A 25613-nucleotide genomic window follows, 5' to 3' on the forward strand; every position below is an offset into this window, starting at 1 on the left:
TTGAACATCCTAGGTGAGATTGTTCTTCAGTTATGGCCAATGATAAAGTTTATGTGGAGCAGACACTGCTGTCTTTGGCTAGCTACATTGCCAAAGTTCATTGCAGCAGCTCAAAATGGTACTGAGTAGTTTGTATGATTTTGTCAGGCATGCTTACAAGCACATGGGGGGCTTGTAAGCATGTCTAACAAAATCGGAGCATGAGACAGCAATGAGACAGCGGATGTTGTCCTGGGGGATCTCCTCCCAGATCTGTCCCAGGCCATTACTGAGCTCCTGGATAGTCTGAGGCACAACCTGGCGGTGTTCGAAGGACCGAAATATAATGTCCCAACAGTGTTCTACTGGATTTAGGTCAGACGAGCGTGGGGGCCAATCAATAGCATCAATTGCTTGAACCTCCAGGAACTGCCTGCATACTCTTGCCACATAAGAATGGGCATCTTCATGTACCAGGAGACACCCAGGAACCACTGAACCAGTATAGGGTCTGACAATGGGTCAAAGGATTTCACCCTGATACATAATGACAGTCAGGGTGCTGTTGCCTAGCCTGTAGAGGTTTATGCATCCCTTCATGGATATGTCTCCCCACACCATCACTGACCCACCACCAAACCAGTCAGACTGAACAATGCTATAGGCAGTATAATATTTTCCACAGCTTCGCCACACTCTTTCACGTCTATCACATGTGCTCAGGGTAACCTGCTCTTATCATTGAAAAGCACAGAGCACCTGCCAATTCTGGTATTCTATGGCAAAAGCCAGTCAGGCTCCTTGGTGCTCCACTAGAGCGGAGGTCCCCGACCCTGGGACCATGGACAGGTACAATCCATGGGTCATTTGGTACTGGGCCGCACTGAAAGAATAAATAACTTACATTATTTCTGTTTTATTTATTATCTGAGTCTGAACAATGTTTTATCTTGAAAAATGGCCAGAGTCTCTCTCTCTTACATCTCTTCATGCATGTCAAGACGCTTGTCTCAGACACATGATATGTTACTGCTAAAATTAAACCCATAAGCTTCACTGGTTCCCATGCCTGTCTAACAAACTCGGTTGTATCTCTCAACCTCATGCACTAACTCAGTCTCCTTTCCCACCAAAAAGGCTGGGAAAGGAGCTTAGGTGGCACATGGTACCACACTGGAATTCACTGAGCTCGTGAGAGCAACCCATTTTTTCACAACTGTTTGTAGAAGCAGTCTGCATGCCTAGATGGTTGATTTTATACACTTGTGGCCATGAAAGTGATTACAGTGATTGGAACACCTGAATTCAGTGATTTGGAGTGCATGAATACTTTTGGCAATATAATGTATGACATGGTAATAAATCCATTAGAGGGTTACTTCAGCAACTTGAGCCTGGAAGTCTGCTAGCAACAAAATGTAACCTTTGAAGCAATGCATGACAAGTGAATCGCATATGTGGAGGCAACTATGGAACAGCAATTTGACTTGTGACACTTTCACCAAGTTCTGCTGCCAGGATTCTCACTATCACAATTCTACTTTGACAGCAATGCTTTAATGCAAACTTTAGCCACAACAATCCTTTCGTCCTTGCTGGACGCTGCTACTTTCAGTGTAAGTTTTTGGAACACACTTTTGGAACTCCAAAATCAGCATCTACTACATACCATGGGGTACATTGTTGCACAGATTGATGAGCCATTGCCATCACATTGATTCTTCTCTTCTAAAGCACACATTCCACCTTGGACTGCACCAAATAGCACTGGGTTCAGGTCTCCATATTCTCCTGATGCCACTTCAATGACTGAATCACATGCAAAAGCAGAGAGACGTCACAAGCATGAATTCACTGGAAATGCTTTTCTGTCATGCAGAGCACAGTGTAGGGAACACAGTAACTGTAAAGCAAACATACTGAAGTCTGCAGGGTTGTGGTAGGTAGGACAGTAGAGGCCGAGAGTCTTCAGATAGGGTATGAGGTAAGGGACTGTGCCTTTGTAGATGCATTGTCCCTGACTGAGGATGTAAAGCTGTGGAGGAACAACATTCAGTTTTTACAAGAAGAAAACTTGACAGAAGCTCACAGAACTGTAACTTTCTTTAAATGGCTGATGCATGTACTAAAAGATAAACGTAGCTATTGTGACATCACCCATTTGCTATCAAACACTTCTGGTTCCAATTACCAATGTAGTGGCAGCCAAAACATATACAGCGAGGCTTCAAAATGCAGAGTCTAGTAAGTCAGTGGGTGATGTCATGGTAGTTATGCCCATCTTTCATATACAGTCTATATTTCTGACCGTTGGGCTCCTTCCATTATTTCCTCATTTTTTGGTAGATGCACACCTTATCAAACATCTCAAACAGTTTGGCACTAGGCTGGTGAATGGTGCAGATGATGGTACGCCCGCCCTGTGCCAGAGAACGCATTAGGGACACCACCTGGTAGCATGACACACTGTCTAAGCCACTTTAAATAGAAAGACAAAATTAATGAACAGATGGAAAGGGAATTCAAGAGAAGGCAAACCACAATCATTCACTCTGTCAGGCAGACTTTTAGCTAAACATATTGGAGCTTGAGGACAATATTTTTCCATTAAGTGGAGTCTAACATATTTAAAATGTTGCAGAACACAGTACATTCAACTAGACAAGCCATTCACAAAGTCAAGAATGTTGCAGCCCACTTAACCGCCACGCCCCCTGCCCCCCCCCCCCCCCCCCCCCCCCCCCCCCCCCCCGGGCATCTGATAGTGCCGATCTGTGAAGTTTTCCTGGCCAGAAACCTGTGTTCATTCAAAATACAAGAGAAAGTGGCGGATTTCTTTCAAAATTTAAACCCCAAAACAGAAAACAAAAAAACAAAAAAAAAATCCCTGTTAAACAACACAGGCTGTTATGTAAAGTGCTAATTCCAATATGTGACCCACTTGCCACTGGAACACAAATTTCAATACAAGAGCAGAAAAATTTAGATCAAAGTAATGAATAATATCACAAACTAACCACCTCCTTCTACCAGTTTTAATTCCCCTTTTATATAAATAATTTACATAAATATGTAATTATTCATATTGTGGCTTTCCAAAGTGTGGGCCGTGGCCCCCTGCAGTACCTGATGGATGGCACCCACCAAGTTAACTGCTGAGACTGACTACATTGTTAGGTTAACTACGTCTAATATTTTGCTGAGTTACAGAGAATAGTTTTCTGCCTATACTGCAACAAAGAGATGATTTGTCAGAAATCTATGGTCCCCAAGCACCCAAATGTCTTTACTGGCCAGAGCACTATAATTAACTATATGTTCATTAGCCATAAGATTCATTCAAAATAGGAAGCCAGATGTGTGGTCTTGACCAGTTGACTGGCTTTGGGTTACCTAAAATTTCCACTTTTCCATCTCAAAGTATTCAAAATATTAATATTAAACTACACATTGATAATTAAACTTGCAGTACAACATTAGTGGAAAGTGGAAAAACATTTACTCCAGTCCTATCTGGGACTCACTGACTCTTTAGACCAGCAGTAAACTATCAACATTTGATTCAATGGATGCACATCTTGCATGAAATTGACAACACATCATTGCCTGTCTCTTCACCTGGTGGGCTCATCAAAGAACATCACTGGAGGATTGTTGACTAATTCGAGGGCAATGGCCAGACGCTTACACTGACCACCTGATAGTGAGCTGGTACGAGTGTGGGCACAGTCAAGGAGCCCTAAAGCGGTCAGAATCTCATTCACCTTGAGCAAAGAACAGGAAAGTGAAAGGTACATTGTTTATCAAACAGCAAATAAAAAAACAATTTTGCTTTATATTTGGATTTAAATGCCAGTTTGGGCAACAGGTAACCAAGAAAAAAACATGAAAATGCTAAGCAGGAATAAGATGTTACAAAATAGAATAAAATAAAAATATCCTGCTTGTGGATATTATGATTAAATCACAGATAATAACTGCAGATACAGTGGGTTGATTTTTTTTTCAATGAGAGTGAGTCACTTTTGCAGAGCTGATGGGAACTGCAGTGTTGGCGTTTCCTGAATACTATGGTTTTTATCATATTCTCTGATTTTTTTTATTTAAGGCATAATGTTAATTACAATATCTTCTATTAGCTTTGAAGAGATGCTAAAAATTTATTTCTTCATCAACCAGGTCACCACAATGCCCAATCTGTTAATTTTCCTTCCTTTTCTTAAGAAAATAAATGAGTACAGAAGTCTGCCACACAATCCACACATTTTTTTAAAATAACATGCTCTCCCAGTATTGCACAGTATTAATCGATTGTGCCTGCCTGGTTTTAATTACTTGTTTGGAACAAAAGCATGCACCAAAATGAGAATAAATTATGTATCATAAAAACACATTTATTCTCATAAGATAAAGTCTAAAACAACCACTGGTTTGAAATGCAATCTACAAAAAGCAATATCAGGTGAATGACATTCAAAAGAATCAAGTGCCTGGAACCAGGGCACATTTAATCCAAAACTGTTAGGTGTGTCAACTGAGTGAAGAGTGTCAACAGAAAGTGGGCAATTCTCCATATTAACTGTGACTGGCTGCAGTGTTTAAGGTCACAGTTTAGTATTACTTTTTTTCCCTGTGTATGTCAAATTGTTGTATAATTTGTTCTCTCACCAGTTGTTTCTTCACATCCATTGTTTCATCCAGCTTTAAGTTGGCTGAAACCTGCAGTAAAGAGAAAATATATTTCATAAACGGGTAATTATAAGCTACTGATCACCTGTGAAGTCTCAACTTATCAACTTAACAAAAAATAAACATTTTCAGATGCTATACTCACAGCAAAGTTTCAAAATAAAACTATGCTCAGAGGCTGAGTTTAAATTTTCAGAAACAGCTTACCATCATGGCCTCCCTGGCAGTGAGGTGTGGCAGCAGCATATCTTCCTGCATGATGTAGCAGGACATTTTCCTGAAGGTCCTCAGTTCCCTGGGTTTTCCATTTACCAGGATCTGACCCTTCATCCCTGCTTCCCTAAGCAGCATGAAGGACACATACCAAACATTTCAACTGGCTAGACAAATTCCTACACCCGTTATGCTGTACTGAGTAAAATACATTAGCTTTTGTTTGCATTACAAAGCCTTAATTTGTCTTATTTTAATGGTGAAGTAATTGATATCATTTTAACATAATTATAAGGGAGAATTTTCTTACCTGTACCCTGCTAGAATGTTCATTAAGGTGGACTTCCCTGCCCCTGAGGGCCCCATGATTCCAATAAGCTCCCTACTACAGAACCTTCCTGACAGGCACTTTAATAGGGCTTTGAAACCTGGAAATAAGTGACAGGGTTTTCATGGCAATAAACAACAACACTAGAATATTATTCCACAGGGACATACTTTATGCTAATAAAAATATTTATATTAACTGTAACAGATAGGCCTGAAAGGGTCACTTGGAAATTAAAAAAACGAGCCCATCCCTGATTTCTTTTTGGGCTTATGTTGATACCAAAACCAAATAAATCATTATGGCAGCAGCAAGACCCCAGTGACAAAAAGCATGACATAGATTAAGTCAGATACTGCATGAAATGTGGTGCTGGGGCAGAGGTGGCTTGCAAAGCGGTTTGTAGGTGCACAGGAACTGTGGCTAGAGTAACATGAATTCTGAGTCCTTTAAGAACTAGGCAAATGTCTTGAGCTAATACAACTAGGCAAGATATTGAATTTGAGGTTCAATACCCAAGTGACCTTCAAGTGATCATGACCTATGCTACCTCCAGAGCCACAGCACATTATACAGCACATCTCATCATGCTGGAACTTGTTCACATGGAACAATATGGATGCATACATCCATATTGTTCACAGTAAATTTGAATGGTAAACTCAGCAGGCAGATGGAATCAACACCTATAATACAAATAAGGGTGATACATAGATGCAGCACTGAAAGGTAAAGTGGTCAAATTCCCTCTGCACTTTGGGATGGTGTTTAAGCAGAAAACTACAGTGCAAACAAACAAGTAAGGCCCACTAGTGATGCAACGGGGACATGATCCCCTGCCAACTTCCCACTCCCAACTGTGTTCATTGGGGGTTAAATTTTCTGAGAGGTAGATACGTGCCGTTTCCACAACCCAATCTGGAGCCACAAACATACTGGTCCCTTATTTCAAAGCTGGTTCAGATTTGCACATCTAAGTTTAGGTGCATGTTATAATAAAAAAATCTGACATTCTTGTGCAAAAAAAGTAGTAAATATAGAAATCCAGCAAAATTTCCTCTGAGCAGATAGTAAAAAAACTGCCCCTTGCTTTTGACAGTGAATAGTTATATTACAGTACGCTGTACAGTATCAAATGTTGATACAGTCTAACATCATTAACACGGAGCACTCACTCTACATCAGTTTTCAACAAGACATTGTTTAGAACCTTTAAGGGGAGAAGTATCTTTGATATGCAGCAGAAATGCAGAAAACTACATCACAGAGCAAAATATACTGTTCAGTTGGGAGGAATGAGACACAGGTGCACACAATCCAGATAATGAAGAAGGAAGTAAAACTAGATATCAAACACAGGAGACAACTAACTGGCAAAGTAAAACAGGAAACAAGTAACATTAACTAAACTCAAACACAAAAGTAAACTTAACTTCAGGAAACTTTGGTTATTAGTGTAACCCTGGTTCTCTGAAAACCTTGCTTGGTATCTCATTTTGGCACCAGAATGACCACTATGTCTGTCTAAGCCAGACCAATCACTTCAAGGACATGGGATCTACTGACCCCTTTATAATAGCACCTGGCCCCACACCAGGCATTCTCAAAGTCGCAACTAGGACAGTACTGTGATACCTCACTCAGTTTTCAGAGAACTGGGGTTACATCAGTTTTCTGAAACTGAGAACTGATGTAACCCCCATCAGTACACCGACTGTTCTCTTTCAAACCTTGATTGGTATCTCTATGGGAGATTTAGTCCACTCCCTGATTGTATGCTCTGAAGCCTATGACTCCTTATCCCAGGCAGTTCAACAGCAAACCTACTCCAAAAGGCCACCATGCATTTAATAACCCACACTAAGTGTGCCACTAAGGGCACAGGTCACATCAAGGCAATAAAACCTAACAAATGTGTGTGGGGTTGCCCAACTAGCAACTGTGCAGATATCTCCCACAGAAAAAACCCTAATAAAGGCCCATAAGTGCAGGTGCACAGGAGGCTGCAGTCCCTGGCACTCATACCATCACAATAAACTCTATACCATCACAACAGACTGTACCACCCAGTGTGACAATTGCTACCAGGTCATAAATGGTAAATGGACTAGCTCTTACATAGCACTTTTCTACTCAGTCAGAGCACTCAAAGCGCTTACACAACATGTTTACATTTACCCATGCACTCACATTCATACAAGCACTTCCATGTTTATACTAAGCTAAGTGCTTTTAATTAACTGGCATTCACACACATTCATACTCCGACAGGATGGTCGGAGAGCAACTTGGGGTTAAGTATCTTGCCCAAGGATACATTGGCATGTAGCCTGGAGTAGCCAGGAATCGAACCGCTGACCTTCCGATCAGTAAGTGACCTGCTCTACCTACTGAGCTACAGTCATAAGCTGCCCTTTATGAGAGGAAGCCCAGGAGACAAAGAGCTGGTTGCTTTTCCTAAACCCCTTAGTCCTGTCTAGATAAATGCTTAATGCTTAGAGAGGACAACATGAATTAAGCTGCATCTGGCTACATCGACAAATGGCAGAGGGTGAAATGCTAATAGCTCCAGTGTGAGGAAGCTATAGGTATACTCCCTAACCATAGGCATGAAGCCAGGGTTAGGATGTCACTCACTATAGTTTGGGGGGAAACTCCAGACAGGAAGTATGGATAGATAAAAGATGCAATTCACTGGCTGTGAACGGGGGGGGAAACTGTTGGCCTTTACACAGCTTAGAGTGGAACTTGGAGAAACATTTTCCCCTCTCCGTTTCTTGGGAACAATAAATGAATCCCCAGAATGTCTCCGCAGACCCTGCCAGATGCCTAGTACTCAGGTGGGCAGGAAGTAGGACCCTTGAGTCTACATTACACACTCCAGCCACGAAGCCTGAACTGGCATGGTGTGACTTTGCGAGGAAAGCAGAGATCAAAAGTCTCACTCTGCTTCTTCCTCAGGTCGCTAGACTGCTGCATAGTATTCACTGCCTCCCCCAAAAAGCCTTAGCCTGTGACAGTTCATATGGGGAATCCATAATGACATGCTTATCCTGGTCTGCCAGACTGGAAAGACTGAAACAAAGTGATCTTTTCCCTGTCACGGCCAGGTCCATGGCATGGTCACAGCCCTGCACTGCACCCCTAGACATCCAGAGATTAAGATCTGTAACAATACATATCTCCTGCCAAACCATAAGACTGGGAGTACCCTTATCCAGTAGATAGTCCATGTCCTGACATTTTTATGGACTGAGCTGCCGACTTATAAACCTTTTGGTACATAGAGGCTGTGAAAAGTTATGTTTTACCTGAGAGGGTCGGCCTCAACATGAGTGTGGAACGTCAATTTGGGTGGAAATAAAATGCCACTGACTGCTCTGCCAGTGGCCTCACCACTGGCAATCTCCTGGCCAGAATAACCTTGATGGGTAGTCTGTCGCAAAAGAGTTAATCCTAGCCGTGGCAGTGGGGATAAACTATTTTCCAAGATGGCGCCATGTAAGCAGCCTGTTACCGCAGCCCCTAGTTTATTTCCTAATCTTCTGTATTTTTCTTTCCAACTCTCTGCACCGTGTTTATATTGGTTTATATCAAACCTATTATGGACCTGCAAAGTTTCGTTTGAGAACACAGCGACTAGAACACTGTAATAGAGTAGACGCCTTTTTGTGTGCTCCGTGTTTTCTCCTTAAACTTCACTATTAATTTAACACACTTGCTCTTTTGTTGCATTTGTTCCTGCAATTCAAGTTAGCAGGTATCTTTCTGTTTTTCTTTCTTTCTTTCTTTCTTTTTCCACAATGGGGAAGAAGGATGGCGTACAGAAGGAGACAACTCAATCGAGCTCCGGTGCTAGCAATGAAGCTATACTAGCTGCTGTTACAGCTCAGGGGACACAAGTCGCCAAACTTTTTGAACTCATCGATGACTTGAAAAAGTCAATCAAGGGACGTCTTGACACCATTGAATCTTTTTTCGCCACCATGCAGAAAGAACAGTGGGAGATCAAGAGCCGAGTCAATGTTATTGATGAATCCATGTCGTCCACTGATAGCTGCATCTCGGCCCTCGAGGCTACCTGCGGTCAGCTCCGGGAAGAAAACGCCCTATTGAAAGTTAAATTAAATGACCTGGAAGGACGGTCTTGCGGGTATTAAAGAGGGGTAGGAGCAGGGTCGTCCTACTGACTTCATCACAAGGCTAATACCGGAGGTACTTGGGAAGGAAAACTTTGCCAAGCCTGTTTAGATTGACCGTGCCCACTGCAGCCTGAGGTCAAAACAGCCTGATGAGCAGCCGTGTGCTATCATCGCAAGGATCCACAGTGCCAGGGACTTGGCTAACATTTTATGTCTCAGCCGCCTGCACTCACCCCTGATGTATAACGGAGCCCGTGTGTCCATCTTCCCCGACTACACAACTGAAGTTGTGTCACAGCGGATGGCTTATAAAAACGTGAGAAAGAAGCTAACTGAAGCCGGCACTAAATGCTCGCTACACTATCCAGCCAAGCTACGGGTTGTACACAACAACGCTGTTAAGACTTTTCTCTCACTGGCAGAGGCTCCATCTCTGTTACTACAAGCATCTTAGTCTAGGCTGTTTTGCTTCATTTCCTTGGGCAGCAGCAAATTTTATTGACGCTATAATGCCTGGCTCAGATTCTGTGCCTTTTTCTTATTGACTTAATTGACCAGGTGTTCTACTGTTTCTGTTTTTGTATTTTGGAGATTCACAAAGGTTTTTCTTACAGCAGCCTGTGAGGACATTCACACCACCGTCTCCCAGTCACAGACAGTACAGTAGTCCCTGATTATTATCTCTGGGGATTTCAGCCATGCCTCACCTTCTTCCACTCTTCCTAACTTCACCCAGTATGTTGACTGTCACACAAGGGACAATAAAACTCTAGACCTGCTGTTTGCCAAAACAAAGGGAGCTTACAGCTCATCACCCCCTCACCCCCCCCCCCCCCCCCCCCCCGTGTTTGGCCAACCTGGTCATTCTCCACCTGACCTACACCCCCATTGTGAAGAAACCCCCCCACCAAGAAGATTAAAAAGGCTGCGGTTGGAGGACTGTAGTGAGGCTCAAATACTACTTTTCCACTGCCAAGGTGCTGGTGCTCGTGCCAGTGCAGGTGTTGGTATCAATGAACTGGCGAAATGCTTAAGAATGAGCCTGTGTTTCCACCATGCTTTGTGAACTGATACGTATGAGTGTGGGCGGTCCTCGTCTGGACACAGAAGCTGAAGAGCACAAACATGGGAGAACACGTTTCCCTTTCTTGTGCTGTGAACACATTTTAAGGTACAAACAAAACTACTGCGGCATCTGTGTGCAGCACAGAGGTAAACACAAGACAAGTATGCACTTTGCATTCTTTTATCTGTGATATGAACTGATACAAAGCAGCAAGTTCAGCTTTAGGGCCCTACCTAATTCACAGCTGTGAAAATTGCTTTTCTCATGTAATACCCACCATACAGTAAAATAGCGGTAGAAAACTTTACAATGAGATGGCAGAGTCATGCCCTTCTGCAGCTTTCGTCACACATTCTTGGTTTGAGACCAGCTAGCTTGTGGGGCCCGAGTTGAACCGGTTTTAATAAAATCTTTGGCACTTCAAGGACAATGGAGGAGTCAGCTCAGGAAGACAAAGGGGTCAATATCAGTATAAAGTACCTTTTGGTGTTGAAGAGGAGTGAGTTTTATGGAGCTACAAAATATAATCATGTTATACATTTGTTCTTATTTCTTATATTATAATCATATCGTGCATTTGCTTTTTATTCTCACATTTTATTTAGTTGAGAAAACTTTGCCTTAGAGTATAACATAAATAGAGTTAGATGCTTAATAAAACAAAAGTATTATGTTTAGATTAGGCAGGCACAGCGTGTTTTGGTGGTATGTGTGTATCAATCACAGATGTTTGAGGTTTCGGCAATTATTGTTAACATGTTTCAAAATAATGAAAATTTTAGGTATTATTATAAATGTGGATACACTGACATATACATCAGTACAAGAGCAATGAATTTCATTAATTTTATACCATTTTCTTTGGTTGGATGTATCTGTTTTGCTATGTCCCACACACTGGTCTGCTCCTTTCAAACAGTGTAATAAGGTATTAAATGGCACAAAATGAAAATACTTTTTAAATGTTCTTATTACTCTTACCAATTTCTTGGGTAAAACAAACCATTTGATTTTTTTGTCTCCATTTTTATTATTTTATTTAACATTTTGTGCACGTCCCTAAAACTATTGTCCACCATGTCATCATGGAGTAATTGCCCCTTTAAGAGACCAACTAATGAAATCAGTAATGAAGGAATATTCATGATATATGCCACATATATATCTTCTGTACATTTACTTCCCTGAGAAATTTGTCTGGAAAATAACTTAACTGATTAAAAATACAGAAGCTTATAATGTTTCGTGGCATCATGAACTTTGTGTTTGGACTGTACACTGAATCACACTGATGAAGACTAAACAATGATAGAAATGGAGACTTCGAGGTCACGCTGTTGTTGAATTTCTCTGTTTTCCACATTCTGTTTTGTAAATGATGTAATCAAGACTGATATGCTGTGACTATATGAAACTGTAAGTTGAATTAGAATGTGCCAGTACTTCATGCCATCTCACGGCATGCGGTCTGGTCCAGATATCTGAACTGGCTTTATTAAATTTAATAATTGGACTCCTTATTCCTGTTTGTGTCATTCCTGTTCGATGAAACGAACACGCAGAAACCTAAAGGCTTAAACAGCAACAGTACACATACACACACACACACACACACACACACACACACACACACACACACACACACACACACACACACACACACACACACACACACACACACACACACACACACACTTATTATTTAAATTCCTTCAGTAACATCAACACCTTGAATCTGTCTTTCTTCAGTGGAGGTTGAAATAGCTGCGGCAACTACAGTGAGCAGCTACACTTATATTTCCTAATTTTTATGTAATTATGTTGGCAGTTAGGTGTGGTCAACCTTAACACGTCCACCCTGTCAGAGGAAAAGCTGATTAATAGAAAAAGTTTCCAGAAAGTTTAAATATATTTTGAAAACAGCATGTGGTCTCCTTCAATAACCAGTAACTTTGGTAGCTGATGGTCTACCATGTGCTTCTTAGATACTAAATTAATCCAAAAATGTCCACCCTGTCATTGTCCACCCTGTCGCCAAACCCCACATAACAGGGTGGACTCTGTATTGTATAGTTGGGATTTTCTTTTAGTTTTTTACATATTTTGATGAGATGGTGATAATTTAAGAGTTCTTTGAACTTTTTTTTTTCTCAAATAAGGCTCATACTGCTAAAAAGGGTCAATCATTGGTGAGTTTTATATTGTCTTTTTAAAGCAATGAGGCCAGGTGTGGAGCAGAGACAGCACGGCAATATTGGGAACACCATGATGCTGCCCCAGACAGAGGAAGAGATAAAGACAGAAACACTGGAAAGAAGAAGGGTATCCCTGAGCTCAGTGAGACAGAGAATGGGGAAAATGTGAAAAAAAAAAAGAGAGAGAGAGCTGAGTATCCTGCTGCCTTAACTTGCTGTCGGAGAAATGCATCAGTACAATTGAGATTTTTTTTTTTTAAAGTAACATCCTCGTTACTACAAGATTACACCCATCCATCCATTCTCTTCCACTTATCCTGTTCAGGGTCACTGGGGGGCTGGAGCCTATCCCAGCTGACATAGGGCGAGAGGCAGGGTACACCCTGTACAGGTCGCCAGCCTGTTGCAGGGCTAACACAGAGAGACAGACAACCATTCACACCTACGGGCAATTTAGAGTGACTAATTAACCTAACCCCAATAAGTGAATGTCTTTGGACTATGGGAGGAAACCCACGCAGGCACAGGGAGAGCATGAAAACTCCACACAGAGAGGCCCGGGCCAAAGTGGAATCAAACCTGGACCTTCTAGATGTCATTCTAACTGTTAGGCAGCAGTGCTAACCACCATGCCACCGTGCTGCCCTCTGAAAGATTATGTTAGTCAAATGGCAACTGGACACAAGCAAACAGTCACACAAGACAAAAATGCAGGAGAGTTTGCGTATGATACAATGAAGAACATAGGAAGTGACTCCCAGAGAAGCAATATGTCATACACTTCCCTTTGCCACCTTAGATACTATTATAGATCTTAATTGTGATGCAAAAAGCTTATGAATGTTCATATTTATATTTTGTAATGTTCACTTTTGTTGAGAAAGCTCTTAATAAATCTACTCACGTCAGCAGTTAACACATTTTTGTCCACCCTGTCATCTCACCGTCCACCCTGTCATCGCACCGTCCACCCTGTAGTTTTTCAGTTTTTTTGAAAATAATCAAGGTATTGTCCCAAGTTAGTAAAAGATTTTTTCACGTTTTCTTAATAAACTAATCACTGCCAAATAATATTGTTTGAAAAACTGATCAGATCGTGGTTTTTAGAGATTTTATTTAAAAAGGAAAACACAGCTATCACAGATTCTTTGAAGACACAAGCAATTTGCAATTATTTCACTATTTTCAAAAGCTTTATTTTACCAAATAAATACTATTATTGAGCAAGGGACAAACTAGCTATCTGAAAATGTGCATTTTATAATCACATTGGTATGAAAATGTATTTATTTTCATTTGACTTTGTCCATGACAGGGTGGACATATTTTACAATGTGCTCATTCTTTATCTGCTTGCAGTAAATTCATAAAAAGTGTGGGCGCTTGACCAACATTCATTTACAACAGCCTAAAATCAACTTCATGCAATGGATATGAAATTAGTTGGGAAATTGAAACTTTTTTTCGGACGATTTACAAAGTCCCAAAAGCACTTTTTGGTGATATTGACCCAAAGATCAGGAAGACAGCGGTCCAGATGGAATCAGCACCAGACTGCTCAGGGACTGTGCAGACCAGCTCTGTCAGGTGGTCCTGCATATCTTCAACTTGAGTCTGAACCTGGGGAGGATTCCTGAACTGTGGAAGACTTCCCGTGTAGTTGCAGTGCCAAAGACTGCACACCCCAGGGAGTCCAACCACTAAAGACTTGTGACTCTTACTTCTCATCTGATGAAGACCTTGGAGAGGCTCATCCTGTATCTCCTTTGCCCACTGGTGAGCCCAGTGCTGGACCCCCTGCAGTTTGCCGACCAGCCTGGCATTAGGGTGGATGACACTGTCATCTTCCTGCTGCACAGATCCCTCTCTCACCTAGAGCAGGCAGGGAACACTGTGAGGGTCATGTTCTTTGACTTATCCAGTGCTTTCTACACCATCCAGCCTGCACTGCTGAGAGGGAAGCTGGAGGGAACTGGGGTGGACCATCGACTACCTCACCAACAGACCAAAGTATGTGAGGTGCCATGACTGTGTATCTGATGTGGTAGTCTGCACCACAGGGGCACCACAGGGCATAGTACTCTCACCCTTTCTGTTTAGTCTGTACACTTCAGAATTTGGGCACAACTCAGAGTCAGACCACAGCCACCTACAGCAGTTCTCAGTTGATACAGCCATCATTGGATGCGTATCAGATGTGAACAACAAGGAATCAGTGATTTTGTCAGCTGGTGGAGACCAATGCCTTGCATCAAAAGGGACAGGAGCAGGAATGACAAACTGGCGTGGAGGTCGAGCTTTGTGTTGGGATGTCCCCTGGAGTCTGTGATGTTGGTGGGTGAGAGGAGGATGTTAGCAAAGCTAACATCCATTATGGACAACTCCTACCACCCTTTGTGTGAGACCGTGGGTGTGCTGAGCAGCTCCTTCAGTCAGAGACTGAAACATCTTCACTGCAGGAAAGAACTCTTTCGCAGGTCATTCATCCCAACAGACTGTACAACACATCATGATGTCATGAATCACTTGGACACTTTACCTCCACTGCCATCACTTATGTACACAGTATACCTTTACATACCTATACATTTTATTTATTTACACTCCCACCCATAATGCATACTGTGTATATGCTGTGTACAAATTTTACAGGCTACAAATGTATATAATGTTTTTGATATCTGTATATAGTGTTCTGATGTATATGTCTGTATATATGTGTATATAGTGTTTTTCTATTTTATTTTATTTCATCCTTCTTCTTCTCTGTACTTGAGCTGCTGTAATGTGCAAATTTCCCCGTCATAGGATCATTAAAGTTTTATCTTATCTTATCTCTTAACTGCTTGGCAGGTGCCTGGCAAGCAGGCAATACTTTCTAGTCATACAGATCCCTCTCCTTCCCCTTGTAATCCTGCACTGCCTAGCTGCTGCATGCTAGGTCTACATCTCATGTAGATCGGCTTCACAGGCAGATGGAGATGGCTGAATTTCCCCATCAATGGTACTGCCAGGCCACGATACCTGGGCAGGAGGGAGAATAGCATCCTTCTCATCCTCATCATTATCATCTCTGAGGATATCCATGTTAACATCCTCCTCATCATGTTCTCTGCACTCCTATTCAGAGTCAAGCTGGTTGAAGAGAGGACGAAACGCCGCCTCTGGGTCCTCGACCATGTTCCCCCAGCAAGCTGCAGCTGAGCTGGATTTGTCACTGGATTTTGCCGCAGTGTCAGAAAGACAAGGATCGGATTTTGAGGCCGCTGACACTTGCAGATGCAGCTCAAGGATTCTGCCAGGCATTACAAACACAAAAACACAAGCTTCTTGATGTGCTAGTTTTCTAACACATATGCAACAACCGCTACTAGAAGAATATATTCTTGTGACAAAAATACCTAATTACAGCATAATAATATTTAATCCTGAAACCAGAGTAACCCATGTTCAGCTACATGATCATTGAGAGCTGCGTCAGTGGACAGTTAATTGGATAATCCTGGTCCAGGACTGCTGAAGAGCTCTTGTGAACTTCATGGTGAAGAAAGTAAGAATGCCTTGTGTGAGGCCAGGGACTATTACAAAGGGGGTAGGGGGAAGTTACTGGTCTGTCTTTGACAGATGTGGTGGTAGCGGAGCTTCCATAATTGGTCATGCCAACACTGCAACAACTGGGTATCTAAGTCTAAAAATCTTATATTAAGCCAAAAAACAGTATTTTTGATCTTGTTTTGAGAATGATATGGTTGTGACATTCTTGAAATAAGACAAAAATATCTTTTCATTCTAAAGACAAGATATGTTGTCTCATGTCAAGAACTCTTACCAAGTGTAATTATCTTATGCGCTGAATTTCACTTGAATAAAAGCAGACTTTAAGTTCTGGACCGCGACTAATGTCATGCCTCAATTATAGCATGTTAAATGTTAAAGGTTCATGACAGTACAACTTGAAATAGACCGAACAAGTATGACTTGGGTTTAATATTGGGATTATTATTTTATCACAGGGGAGAAAGCAAGAATAGGTGTGGGGCAAGGGGTAATTATAAAAGGGTAAGGGAACCTGTGTCATTGAAGTGTTTTTGTATTTGTTTTTCTTTTTTGTCTTTTTTTTGAGTTTTTTCAGGCACTGATTTTTCTGACTCACACCAAAACAAAAAGTATGATTTGTACATTATTTATTAACTGTTTGCCCTTATTAGACATGATTGGACATTATTGCCACTGGTCATGGTCATGTGACCTATCACAGGTGACTTAAGATGGTGCTGCCCTGTTTTGCCTGATGAAGAGCAGGCATGCTTAAAAAGTCATACAGTATTAGATACAAAAAATAAGAAATTCAGACTTCTGCAGTGTGCGAACTTTTAATTATTTTGTGTAGTTTTTGATGTGATCCTGGGCCATTGGTACAGTGCGTCACAGTGTGCAGCTTTGGTGAGTTGTGTTTTGAGTTATGAATTAAGGTTTTAGGTTATCCTGGTTTTCAGTTATATTTGTCTGTGTTATTTCCCTTGTCCTCCTGTTCTGTCATTGTTCTTATGTCTGTTTTGTTCTTATGTCTATGTCCCTTGTCTCATTTCTTGATTTCAATTTAATTAAATTCAATTCAATTCAATTCAATTAAATTCAATTCAATTCTATTCAATTCAAATCAATTCAATTTTGTCTATATAGTACCAAATCACAACAAAGACTCAGTCAAAACGGCCCCCTATGAGCAAGTATTTGGCAACAGAGATAAATAATTATTAGGGGTAGGACTTTAACGCGTTAATTTCGATTAATTAATTACGGGGAAATTAATGAATTAAAAATTTTAACGCCCTGAATTGTGTGGAGTAATTTTTTGTTTCTCCATTGAGTTATTCAGGTTTTGTCACCTCAGTTTGTGTTAAATTTTAAATATTTGCTGCCTGCAAGCTTAACAGGTGCCTCTGACATAATGTCTCACAAAATCTCTGGTCTGTTTTTCTCTGTTTGCTATGCAGTGCATTCATTCTATACAAGGAGGGTGCATGTTTCACATTTGACAGGGGAGATGTGGAAATAACAGTTTTGCAATGCATACAAAAATTATTAATAAGTGGTTTAAATCTGCATTGGATTTTGTAATTTTGTAGGAAAGAGTTTTCTGACTATATTGTAGATAATATGTGGATGGAACTATTATGGACGAAACTGTTAGTAATGGTGGTTTATCAATCATGCTGCAGAGACATCTATCGTTATGGTTTTATATATATATATATATTAGGGGTGGGACTTTAATTTTGATTAATTAATTACGGGGAAATTAAGGAATTAAAAATTTTAACGCATTTTAATCGCACTTTGCACCAGAACGTTTCTCAGTGCATGAGTTCCAGGCATACAGATTATATCGACGCACGATGTCAAAAATTGAGCGGCCGCATCGTTCGAAGGACCCGGCCCACGTCCTTCGTAGCCCACGAAGACCGCAAAGGCCAGAAGTGAGCGGCTAGCCTTCATATCAGCGTCACCTGTCCTCACCTCTGCGTAGCTCATGTCGCCTAGCAACTGTGAGTGTGAAGCACAGCTGTGTAAAAGCAGCTGGTTAAACGGAGAACGAACTTTTTCCCCTTTTTGTGGTTTAATTTTAAGTCTTTAATTCAAAATAAGCTGTTAAAACAATATGTCTGTGTAGATTCTCAGTTATCCAGGTCATAGTAGTCTCTGGAGCTTGAAAAAGGCGACTGGACTTCTTTTTGTTTCTTGAAGACGTTTCACCTCTCATCCGAAAGGCTTCTTCAGTTCTCAACCAAATGGTGGAGAGACCCAGGTATTTAAACCCCTGTGGGCGTAGTCCCCTGGAGGTGGTTATGACCCTCTATTGATCATGTGCTTGAACACATGTGCCCAGGTGTGAAGGGGGCGTGGGTCATATTTAATCAGTGGTTTCAGTTGAAACCAACTTAGGACTCCGCTCCATTGTTTCCTGTGGCCTATTGAGGTCACTGGAACAAAGGTGTGAATGGGGGTTGAGACGTCTGGGAAGGGAGCTCAGGACAGCACTGTAAGCGGGGGAAAGTTGGTGACGTAATCCACCTCCTCTGTTCAATGATGGTTGTTCACAGTGGACATAGATGGCTTCTTTCACTCCTCTTTCAAACCATCTGTTTTCCCTGTCCAAAATGTGGACATTGGCATCCTCAAAAGAGTGCCCTTTTTCCTTCAGATGCAGATGTACTGCTGAATCTTGTCCTGTCGAAGTGGCTCTTCTATGTTGTGCCATTCGTTTGTGAAGAGGCTGTTTGGTTTCACCAATGTAGAGGTCCGAGCACTCTTCACTACACTGAACAGCATACACTACATCGCTGATCTTGTGTTTGGCGGGTTTGTCCTTGGGATGAACCAGTTTTTGTCTTAGGGTGTGACTTGGTTTGAAGTATACTGAGATGTCATGCTTGGAGAAAATTCTTCTGAGTTTCTCTGACAAGCCTGACACATATGGGATGACAATGTTGTTCCTCTTGTCCTTCCCATTCTCTGTAGTTTGTGTTTGGCCTTCATTCCTGTGCATCTTAGCTGATTTGATGAAGGCCCAGTTGGGGTAACCGCATGTTTTGAGGGCTTTCTTAATGTGTGTGTGTTCCTTATGCTTCCCTTCTGCCTTAGAGGGAACACTTTCCGCACGGTGTTGTAGGGTCCTGATCACCCCAAGTTTGTGTTCCAGAGGGTGGTGGGAGTCAAAGAGGAGATACTGGTCTGTGTGTGTGGGCTTCCGGTAAACTTCAATGTTGAGGCTTCCATCTTCCTCGATAAGCACCGCACAGTCCAGGAATGGTAACTTGTTATCTCTGGTGTCCTCCCTGGTAAAACGTATGTATTTATCCACTGAGTTAATGTGACGAGTGAAGGCTTCTACTTCTTGGGTTTTGATTTTGACCCAGGTGTCATCTACATATCTGTACCAGTGGCTAGGTGCCGTCCCTTTGAAAGAACCAAGAGCTTTACTTTCCACTTCCTCCATGTAAAGGTTGGCTACAATGGGAGACACTGGGGAGCCCATGGCACATCCATGCTTCTGTCTGTAGAATCCATCATTGTATTTAAAATATGTTGTGGTAAGGCAGAGATCTAAAAGTGCACAAATCTGATCTGGGGTGAAGCTGGTTCTGTTCAGTAAGGAATCGTCTTCCTGTAGTCGTGGACGTGGATTACGTCACCAACTTTCCCCCGCTTACAGTGCTGTCCTGAGCTCCCTTCCCAGACGTCTCAACCCCCATTCACACCTTTGTTCCAGTGACCTCAATAGGCCACAGGAAACAATGGAGCGGAGTCCTAAGTTGGTTTCAACTGAAACCACTGATTAAATATGACCCACGCCCCCTTCACACCTGGGCACATGTGTTCCAGCACATGATCAATAGAGGGTCATAACCACCTCCAGGGGACTACGCCCACAGGGGTTTAAATACCTGGGTCTCTCCACCATTTGGTTGAGAACTGAAGAAGCCTTTCGGATGAGAGGTGAAACGTCTTCAAGAAACAAAAAGAAGTCCAGTCGCCTTTTTCAAGCTCCAGAGACCCTGTTAAAACAATCATAACACATTTCAGCATCAAGGAATACAGCTGAGCTAATGATTAATTTTCAACTATATTAAGTGAGACATTAATGTTGAATAAAACTATCCAGTTATGATGCTTAACTTTAATTTCAGGAGTTTGCTTATCACAGGAGCACTTCTGCCCTTCGTTGGTCTGTGTAGTAGACTGGTGGGAAAATAAACAAAAGTTTGAAGTTTAAGCTTATGTATATTGATTCATTCATCAACCAGACTTAAATTAATATTTATCATGTTAAATATTTAAATGGGATTAAAATGTGATTAATTAATTACAAAGCTCCTAATTAATTAGATTAATTTTTTTAATCGAGTCCCACCCCTAATATATATATATATATATACATATATATATATATATTAGGGGTGTGTGTGTATATATATATATATATATATATATATATATATATATATATATATATATATATATATATATACACACACACACATATATAGTTGTTTTATTGATTTGAATAACTTTAGTACTAATTATTGGAAGACAAAATTTGTTTTGTAAGCTCATTGACCCTTGACCTACATGACCTACATACAGAGGTGAATTCAATTCAATTATGAGAAAAGGTTAAGGTGGCCTATTGCAAGTGTTTCTCCTCTTTGCATCTTCTCTGAAGAGTGGCAAAATGGGAGCCTCAAAACAACTCTTAAATGACCTGAAGACAAAGATTGTTCAACATCATGGTTTAGGGGAAGAGTACAAACAGCTCTCTCAGAGATTTCAGCTGTCAGTTTCCACTGTGAGGAACATAGTGAGGAAATGGAAGACCACAGGCACAGTTCTAGTTAAGTCCAAGAAAAGTCTCAGATAGGCAGAAGCGAAGGATGGTGAGAACAGTCATAGTCAACCCACAGTGCAGCTCCAAAGACCTACAACATCATCTTGTGTCACCATGTATCGTTCAGCTATTCAGCACACTTTGCACAAGGAGAGGCTGTATGGGAGAGTAATGCAAAAGAAGCCTTTTTTGTGCACACGCCACGAACAGAGTCGTTGAGGTTTGCTAAAGCACATTTGGACAAGCCAGCTTCATTTTGGAATAAGGTGCTGTGGACTGATGAAACTAAAACTGAGTTATTTGGACATAACAAGAATCCAGACTATATATGGAATTGGTTTCTTCATAATAGCCAAGTCATTTTTATTTTTGTACTGATACTCTGGTATGCAATACTCTTGGTCTCTCAGTTGTTTTACAAGTTACATGACATGCAGCAGGGATCTACCCAGAAAAAGAAAACCAGGTCTGGCAGTATCAGACGACAGGTAGCAAGCCCGGTTGCTAATTCTGGTAATAGGAAACAGTTCTGATAGCAAACTCTTGAAATTCTCAGCCCAACTCGATAGTACCTCAGCCCGACGCAGTGCCAGGCAATCAACCCTTGCTAGAACCCTGTGCAGTAATAGCAACAGTATAGGACTGATACAGGTACATCTCCTCACTATTTTGGCTGGCACTAACTCACACATGGCATGTGAGCAACAGATTCTGACTGTGCTTTGTCTAAAGTCCACATGTTATTAATGACAATGGTCTTATGTAGTTTTACAGATTTCCTTTAAGCTGTCCATATTTTGCAGTCTACAATAATATAAATTTTGTGAAAATTATTACACTACATATTACATTAAGAAGTGTATTATGGAAATCACCAACTCGCCTACATTGTAATAATTAACCCTCCCTTTATTTGCTCTATGCACTGCAGCTGACGAAATTGAAAAAAATTACTTTTTCTAGTAGTATTTCTCTCTCCTACGTTTCTTCATGACATATTCAGAATCACTAATAGACTAAACCAGTAACAGACTCAGTTACCAAGACCTCCAGCAGTGAAGTTGTGCTTCCAGTTATTGCAACCCTGGACTCTATTGATCTTTCTTGTTCTTGTCTGGATCATTTACCCACCAGACAGAGGAGGCAAAGCTGATTATTTCTGACACACTGTTCTCCCCGGGATTCATCCTGTCCATGGATTTCACGCCAAGGATCAATGAATACTATGCAGCAGTCAGAGAGTAATATTGTGTGCACTTTAGTCAATATGAATTTAAAAAGTTATGCAAGTTATGGGGATATCATTTGAAAAAATAAATAAATAAATAAATAACAAATGGGATATTCTTCTGGCTGAATTTCTGCCAGGAATAACTCCTTGAAGAAGAGTCTAAACTGGCAATGGCTTGATGACATTTTTACCATTTGTCCATGAAATTTTCCTTCAGCTGCAAGCTGAGAATTTTCTTGCATGCATCACCTTTCTCTAATTCCTCCACAACACTGAAGCAGATTTTGAAGCTGAGTTTTAAATCCTCTGCATTTCTTGATTCACTAATTGTCCTCCATCCATCCTTCTCTCTATCTCATTTTCTATATTCATCAGCTTCTCAAAGTACTCCTTCCATCTTTGCAATACACTCTCTTTACTTGTTAGCACATTTCCATCTCTATCCTTAATCACCCTAACCTGCTGCATATACTTTTCAGCTGAGGCCCAAAAAATAAAGAAAAACACAGGGAGTCAGAAACAAAACAAAAGGCGGCAGCTCAAGGCTGGGAAAACAGTCTAAGGGAAAATGCAGGGGACAAGGTCGAGCAAGGCAGTTCAGGAAGCTGGCCAGGTGGCCATGGGTGGAGACAGAGCAACTTTGGGAGCTGACTGGCAGGCCAGCAGCGGAGATGAGACAGTAGTGGGAGCCAGCAGGGTGGCCAGCAGTGGAGGCAAGAAATTTGGGGGGCAGGCCAGGTGCCCAGCAGTTGAGACTGAGACATTCTGGGTGCCTGCAGCATTGCCAGTGGCTAAGATAGAGATACTTTGGGGGTTGATACCAGCAGAGGCAGCGAGACACCTCCAGTGACTTGGCTGGAGGCCAGTGGAGGCAACAGGACATCTCTGTTTTCCCTGAAAGCCCCCTCCTGTCTGATCATTTCTTAGTAACATTTACATTTACTTTAATGGATTACACAGCAGTGGGGAATACGTTTTATTACAGTAGAAGTCTTTCTGAAAGTGCTGTAACTAAGTTTAAGGATATAATTCATTCATTATTATGCGCTTCAGTGCCAACACAATGCGGAGCAGCTACCTAAACTCTGCTCCCAGTGAAGTTGATTATCTCGTCAATAGGTTTAAATCCTCACTGCGTACAACTTTGGATACTGTGGCTCCTCTGACAAGGAAAGCTTCAAATCAGAAGGGCCTGACTCCGTGGTATAATTCACAAACGCACAACTGAAAGCAGATAACCCATAAGCTGGAGAAGGAATGGTGTCTCATTAAATTAGAAGATGCTCATTTAGCCTAGAAAAAGAGTTTGTTGCTCTATAATAAAAAAGCCCTCCATAAAGCTAGGACATCTTACTACTCATCATTAATTGAAGAAAATAAGAATAACCACAGGTTTAGTGACTTTGGTGCAGTGGGTAGGTGCTCGCCTTGCAGCCGGAGGGTTGCCAGTTCGAGCCCCTGTCTCCCGGCGCTGCGTTGTGTCCTTGGGCGAGACACTTAAACCACATGGCCTAACGGTAGCGCCGGTCTCTGGCTGCATGACTGCAGATGCTTGTCTCTGGATGAATGATCTGGAACAATCATTTTGTTGTGTGCACAATGACAATGAGTTGAATCTAACATCTAGGTTTCTTTTTAGCACTGTAGCCAGGCTGACAAAGAGTCAGAACTCTGTAGAGCCAAATATTCCTTTCACTTTTAGTAGTGACTTCATGGATTTATTTACAAAGAAAATTTTAGACATTAGAGAAAAAATTATTCATAAGCATCTCAAAGATTTATCTTCATGTTCGGCTGCTTTCAGCACTGCTGGGATTTGGACTCTTTTGCTCCAATTGATCTTTCGGAGTTAACTTCAATAGTTACTTCCTCCAAACCAGCAACATGTTTATTAGATCCCATTCCTACTAGACTGTTCAAAGAAGTCTTTCCAATTATTGATGATTCTATCTTAAAAATGATCAATCTGTCTTTAATAGTTGGCTATGTACCACAGGCCTTCAAGGTGGCTGTAATTAAACTGCTACTTAAAAAGCCATCACTTAACCCAGCTGTCTTAGCTAATTATAAACCAATCTCCAACATTCCTTTTCTCTCCAAAATCATTGAGTAGTTGTAAAACAGTTAACTGATCATCTGCAGAGGAACAGTTTATTTGAAGAGTTTCAGTCAGGTTTCAGAATTCATCACAGTACAGAAACAGCATTAGTGAAGGTTACAAATGATCTTCTTAGAGCCTCTGACAGTGGACTCATCTCTGTTCTTGTCCTGTTGGACCTCAGTGCAGCTTTTGATACCGTTGACCATAACATTTTATTACAGAGATTAGAGCTTGCTATAGGTATTAAAGGTACTGCACTGCAGTGGTTTTAATCATATTTATCTAATAGACTCCAATTTGTTCATGTAAATGGGGAGTCTTCTTCACACACAAAGTTTAATTATGGAGTTCCACAGGGTTCTGTGCTAGGACCAATTCTATTTACATTATACATGCTTCCCTTAGGCAGTATTATTAGAAAGCATTGCATCAATTTTCATTTTTATGCAGAGGATACTCAGCTTTACCTATCAATGAAGCCAGATGATGCACATCAATTAGTTAAACTGCAGGAATGTCTTAAAGACATAAAGGCCTGGATGACCTCTAATTTCCTGCTTCTAAATTCAGATAAAACTGAAATTCTTGTACTCGGCCCCACAAATCTTAGAAACATGGTGTCAAACCAGATACTTACCCTGGATGGCATTACTTTGGCCTCCAGTAACACTGTGAGAAATCTTGGAGTCATTTTTGACCAGGATATGTCCTTCAATGCACATATTAAACAAATATGTAGGACTGCTTTTTTGCATTTGCACAATATTTCTAAAATATGAAACATCCTTTCTCAGACGATGCTGAAAAGCTAATTCATGCATTTATTACTTCTAGGCTGGACTATTGTAATTCATTATTATCAGGCTGTCCTAAAAGCTCCCTGAAAAGCCTTCAGCTGATCCAAAATGCTGCAGCTAGAGTACTGACAGGGACTAGAAAGAGAGCATATTTCTCCCATATTGGCTTCTCTTTATTGGCTCCCTGTTAAATCTAGAATAGAATTTAAAATCCTTCTCCTCACATACAAGGTCTTGAATAATCAGCCCCCATCTTATCTCAAAGACCTTATAGTCCCATATCACCCAAATAGAGCACTTCGCTCTCAGACTGCTGGCTTACTTGTGGTTCCTAGGATACTTAAGAGTAGAATGGGAGGCAGAGCTTTCAGCTTTCAGGCCCCTCTTCTGTGGAACCAGCTCCCAGCTTGGATTCGGGAGACAGACACCCTCTCTATTTTTAAGATTAGGCTTAAAACTTTCCTTTTTGATCAAGCTTATAGT

At 41.2% G+C, this 25613-nt stretch overlaps 1 protein-coding gene across 1 annotated transcript in view; it reads right to left on the reverse strand.

Moving 5' to 3' along the window:
• The window catches only part of LOC115790798 (ATP-binding cassette sub-family G member 4-like), a 55946-nt gene that overhangs the window by 18732 nt on the left and 11601 nt on the right, over positions 1–25613 (reverse strand). Inside the window, exons 2-8 of the mRNA XM_030744745.1 lie at positions 5192–5309; positions 4876–5008; positions 4648–4698; positions 3598–3743; positions 2334–2457; positions 1900–2014; positions 1649–1788 (exon numbers count right to left, since the gene is read on the reverse strand). Coding sequence (XP_030600605.1) covers positions 1649–1788; positions 1900–2014; positions 2334–2457; positions 3598–3743; positions 4648–4698; positions 4876–5008; positions 5192–5309 — 827 coding nt within the window. The remainder of the gene's footprint in view (positions 1–1648; positions 1789–1899; positions 2015–2333; positions 2458–3597; positions 3744–4647; positions 4699–4875; positions 5009–5191; positions 5310–25613) is intronic.

This window comes from Archocentrus centrarchus, chromosome 13 (genome assembly GCF_007364275.1).
Source record: "Archocentrus centrarchus isolate MPI-CPG fArcCen1 chromosome 13, fArcCen1, whole genome shotgun sequence".
In the NCBI taxonomy this organism is placed as follows: Eukaryota; Metazoa; Chordata; class Actinopteri; order Cichliformes; family Cichlidae; genus Archocentrus; species Archocentrus centrarchus.